Below are 5,245 nucleotides of genomic sequence, written 5' to 3'. Positions count from 1 at the left end.
GACCGTAAAGGCTCCAGCAAGCAAGTGTAATTCAACAAAAATCTGACAAATTCAAACACAATTTAAGTAGAACCATAATTGAGAGAATGAAGAATTCCCTCCAATCATATTCTTCCACCAAGTTGGTAAGATGAAGATAACTATTTCTGGTCCAGATTATGTCAATGTAGCTACAAATGCACATCGAAGGATATCACCAGGAAAAAAGTAACGAGAGCGGTCTACTTCAAAACCATATTACAAGAAGCTACTCCTTATCAAAGTAAGGAGCTACAAGCCATCTGTCATCGCACACACACCCTATGCAACACAACCTCCACATATGATACCCCTGCATTGGACAAAATTACATGTCTATTACTACGATGAAAACCATATGTCATTACATGTAGGTGCAAATTATCAGTTCTGGAATCTGCCTGTTCCTTTTCTCAAAAAGAAAAAGAGAAAAGATATGCCGACGTCATAACTAGACATGAGCATATCATGATAAATGACACTCTAATAGTTTTCAAATGATTCAATCATGGAATTGGACCCATAGACTCACCATTACTGAATATATATCAATCCATGAGCTCTTTACTGATTTTGGTTCACATTAAACGTACCAGTGTTCGTTCGGTATGAGAATACACTGCTACTGTAAAACAATGAACTACAAGAGAGATTTGCTTTCATATTTTTATTAGTGGACCTTGTTCTTTTGGAGATTATTTCTAATACCAGGAGGCAAATTTTTGTTTAACTGACATGATCTTATAATTATCCTCTATAAGACAAATTTTTCATTATATTTTTTTTTTCACTTCAATCACCAGCAGCACACTGCTATGTCCACCTTTTCTAAATTCAGCTTACTTTTCCCACCTAAATGCTTCTGACTCATTTTTGTAATAATCCAAATGCTTTTCTTGCTGACACAATTGCTTTTTCCATAAGGTCTTGCATACACTGCTTTTACGGTCCTTTACATGAATTTGTCAAAGGCTATTCCATTTATCACGGACTAACTCTTTCAAGCAAGACCCAATAAAACTGCCCCGTGGAAAGAGTTGGAACTTCTTTCATACTTCCCCCATTAGTTTATCTTTACCGATATGAAAAAATATCCCCATTTTTAATAAGCCTAATGCATATAATTTAGCTCCTGGAAAGCATATCCAGACGTAAAGTCCAAGCCAAAGAACACTAGCAGCAAAACAATGAAGCACTTACACCACAGAGCAGGCAGACCTGCGTCTTTTCTTCCTTGTCACGTCCTTTCTTCTTGGAGGTTGAAGAACAACTTTGATTGCAGTATCAAAAACAGCTTTGACATTCTAAGCAATTAAACAGAAAGTTCATTCATCAAATAAAAGAAGAAATGAATAATGTTTAAGTGCAGTATCACAAAGCTAACTCTGGTCATTCTTAAAGTATCAAAACTAGCTACCTGCTGAGTTTTAGAACTGCACTCAATATAAGCTGCTGCACCAATTTGCTTCCTCAATTCCTCTCCCTGTTCATTATAAAGCCAATTAATCAGCTGGCCACAATGTAATTTGACCAAAAACCAAGCACCATCTAAACATTAACCATGTAACAAACTCATGACATACCTGAGCGGATGTTATGATGTTAGCATCATCTACTAGAAATCCTCTTTCTTCGCGAAGATCTGATTAGATAATAGGAACATACCCCATTTAAGTCATAAAACTTTTGTCCACCGCATGGATGCAGACAGTATGCATCATCACAGTGTGGATTCTCGAAACTTACCTAACTTTGTTCCAACAAGAACAATTGGAACATTGGGTGCAAATCGACGAAGTTCAGGCATCCACTGAGAACAGAATGAAACAAAAAATTTATAGGTATTGATGTTGCAGAATTTGAACTCTAATACCAAGTGCTCTTTGGTTGATGAAAGACCCAATTTTCCAACTTCAGGACCAGATAAAATTACTACTATGCCTGAACAAATGCGAAGCAGTTAACCATATATTCCTTTGAATTGAAAAGATAATGACCCACTTTTTTCAGACATGATCTAAAAATATGAACAGTATAGGCAAAGAGAAAATAAGAAAAAGTATTAAAAAAATGCAGGATAAAAAAATTAAAAACAAAAAGATATCAGCACTAAGATTATTAAAGGATACCTTCTTGAGGACATTTTCATAGCTTGCCCTACTAATTAGTGAAAAAGCCAAGACAAAGATGTCAGCACCTCTGTAACTTAGTGGCCTCAACCTGCTATAATCCTCCTGACCTTTTGAATTTAAAGGTACAAAAAGGGATACCAAATTACAAAGGAAGCTCTAACAATTATCAACAAATAGATGTATCACCAACAGGAAACAAAGAACACATCAAAACCCAAAATACCAGCAGTGTCCCATAATCCCAAATTCACAATGCTTCCATCAACAGCCACATTTGCACTGAAATTATCGAACACCGTTGGTATGTAATCCTGCAAAACAAAGAGGCACATAACATCATTGACAGTAAAGCACGGCAGAAGATAACGAATCTTCAAAATGCATTATCCCAATATGGTTCAAAATTAGAAACCAAAGAATAAAAAACAAACAAGAAAACAAATTATTTTGGAGAACCAATTTCGATTGATGAAAAACCCAAATAGAAATACCAAAAAAGAGGCCATAATAATAAATGTTGCAAAAACAAGGACACTGCATTAAAAGAAAAGAGAAAAAGAAAGAAAGAAAGAAATGTATTTCCTCTGCCTCGTGTATGGTGGGTCTTGGATTAAGAAACTTACAGTGGGGAACTTGTTGCTTGTATAACAAATAAGCATACAGGTCTTGCCCACAGCTCCATCTCCAACTGTAACACATTTAATGAACTTTGAAGCACTCATTTCTCTTAAACCCCAACAAGCTGTTAGCTGCAGCGCTAGGTATCTATTTAAAACTTACTTAAAAGTTCACAACTATAGCTATAACGAGTTGCCTCAAACAGAAGCGGGCAAAACAAAAAAGGGAGAAGAAGCAGAGAAGACGAAGAAGAATAAAGAAGAAGAAGACAGAACAGTGTCTGGATATGCTCAAAGGTAAGTATATAATATAGAGACCGCTGTTATAGTTTCAAGAAATAAATGAATTATCTCATAATAAACAAGAAATAAATCAATTAAAAATAGACCAAATAGAGAGAGAAGATGGTTGTTTGAAGTCAAAGCCTCAAAGAGCGTCTCTCTCTCTCTCTCTCTCTCTCTCTCTGCACTTTATCGTCCCTCTCAATGAATTTGAAAAAACCCAACACAAACATATTTTGAAAGAAAGAAATGGGTCCCTCTCTCGAACGGGCAGCTACCTATACATGGACTATATGTGTATGGCACCCTTGATTTTGTTGGCTTCCAGCTTGTTGCAGGCTTCTAGGCTTAAGCTACAGTGAAAGACACTATTTTTGGCTGGCTTGATCAACAAGATCACATAATCTTGTAATAATATAATTTTACTTTAACTAAGAGTTTTTATTTTAAATTATAACTCGTTGTTATTTTGTAATAATGTATTGGTTTTTTTTTTTTTTTGTGAAAATCATTTTTCATATTTAACTGGCAATTTTTGCAGTAAAAAAATAATTGTACAAATATGTTCATTAAAAAACCTAATTATCAACTATGCATTCATAATCATAAACTAGTTACTGGGAACTAATTCTAAGCTGATGAACTATGCTATATATTTCTATATTATTAAAATAAAGATAATTAAGTTACTTTCGGTGTTTAATGAGATTAACATAAAAAGGATTAATTGAATAATAAAGAGTACTTATGAAAGAAGAAAAAACGAAATAAAAACAAAGCTCGAGAACCCAAAAACATTAAAGAGTGTGGAATAATTTGAAATTAAATGTAACCGTTAGATTGTAAGCTATCATCAGTAACGAACAACCCATTGTGCATATTCTTACACCTGTCACCCCTCAAATCTAATTCTCACATATCTCCAAATTTTTTACGTCTTTCCAAAATTTAGATTCATAAACGGCTATATGTTTATTTATATTTTGGTAGTCCAATTCAGATCAAATTGAAAGAGAGAGTGATATAAAGAGACAGATATTTGAAATTAAGTGAAAATATGAAAGAAAAACTGTGTTTAGAAAAATGATTTTGTGAATGCAGTGAAGGTACAGGTTCCCCAGTGGAAGAAGACATGAAATGAATGTGAAGAAGATGGGAAGTTTGCAGACACCATAAATGGGTTTTCTCTTCTCATGTGTGCATTGAATGATATCATTTATGTTTATACCTACTGTAATTAAATGTTCTGACATTGTGTGAAGCAACATATGACGGACATGGAAGAAGAAGAAGAAGAAGCTCAATGTCATCTGGGCCATAAATGCTAGAGCTGCATTCTCACTCTCACATTTAAAAATTTTGGTCCCCTTATTTCATGGGTTTTGCCCAAAATACAGCCATATGAGGATATATAATTTTTTTCCGCAAATTATCATATTAATTCTTAAATTTGGCATTTATTATATAATATTTTCTATAATTTAATCAATATTTTTTTATTAATTCCAAAAATTTACTTGAGTGATTTAAAGAAAATTCCAAAAAAAAAATAATTTTAATTAATTATAAATTAATGAATCAATGATTTTTAAATGTATTATTGAAAAGGAAAAATAAGTTGGGTCATAGCCTGGTTACATGGGACTATGCTTTTTGTGACTTTGAAGGCCTTCTCTTTTCCACCATCTGTAAATTATAATTAACATAAAAAAACCACCGAGTCTTGTTATATTTTTGTTTTCTTAATTATTATTACCATTAATTTTATGTTTACAGAAAACACCAAATCCTTAGAAAAATTAATATTTTTATGTTATAATTAATTAGAGTAAATTACGGGGATTCTTTGGAATTTAATAGAGTATAATTAAATTTTTATCTTTTAAATACTTACAACAATTCAATTTAATGGAATACTAAAATCTCTGTTAATATTTTGTTTTCTCAAAATAATATATGAACAAAATATAATTTTTTTCTCATGTGTTTGCTTTTCTATAAGAAATTTTTGTATGTTATTTAAAAAAAAAATTATATTTTAATTTAATAGTTTATTAGACTGAACTTTATGTTTGTTCCAAACACAAATATTTAAACTAATGAATTTGGCCATAATTATGCGAAAATACATGGACATTCCAGTAATTTTGCAACTTTGAGTATGACTGTAGAAAATTTTTTATAACTAAACTAAAC

At 32.3% G+C, this 5,245-nt stretch overlaps 1 protein-coding gene across 1 annotated transcript; it reads right to left on the bottom strand.

Annotated features, from left to right (window-relative positions):
* ROP9 (RHO-related protein from plants 9) lies at positions 1-3,255 on the bottom strand. Its single transcript, XM_022047587.2, has 8 exons — positions 2,774-3,255; positions 2,374-2,461; positions 2,148-2,257; positions 1,765-1,828; positions 1,602-1,660; positions 1,436-1,501; positions 1,219-1,322; positions 1-331 (listed from the first exon to the last, which is right to left on the bottom strand). The coding sequence occupies exons 1-8, from the start codon at positions 2,870-2,872 to the stop codon at positions 301-303; spliced, it is 621 nt and encodes a 206-aa protein (XP_021903279.2). The 5' UTR covers positions 2,873-3,255; the 3' UTR covers positions 1-300.
* Between the last annotated feature and the right edge of the window lie 1,990 nt (positions 3,256-5,245).

The sequence above is a fragment of the Carica papaya genome, chromosome 7 (genome assembly GCF_054855325.1).
Source record: "Carica papaya isolate Zhongbai chromosome 7, ASM5485532v1, whole genome shotgun sequence".
Taxonomy (NCBI): domain Eukaryota; kingdom Viridiplantae; phylum Streptophyta; class Magnoliopsida; order Brassicales; family Caricaceae; genus Carica; species Carica papaya.
This window is presented reverse-complemented; position numbering and strand designations above follow the sequence as displayed.

Excerpts from the sequence above, each read along its gene's own strand:
- ROP9 (XM_022047587.2), bottom strand. The coding sequence starts at position 2,872 with ATGAGTGCTTCAAAGTTCATTAAATGTGTTACAGTTGGAGATGGAGCT. Across the intron at positions 1,502-1,601 it reads ACATCATAACATCCGCTCAG|GGAGAGGAATTGAGGAAGCA; the intron begins GTATGTCATGAG and ends TATAATGAACAG. Across the intron at positions 1,323-1,435 it reads GCAGTTCTAAAACTCAGCAG|AATGTCAAAGCTGTTTTTGA; the intron begins GTAGCTAGTTTT and ends TTAATTGCTTAG.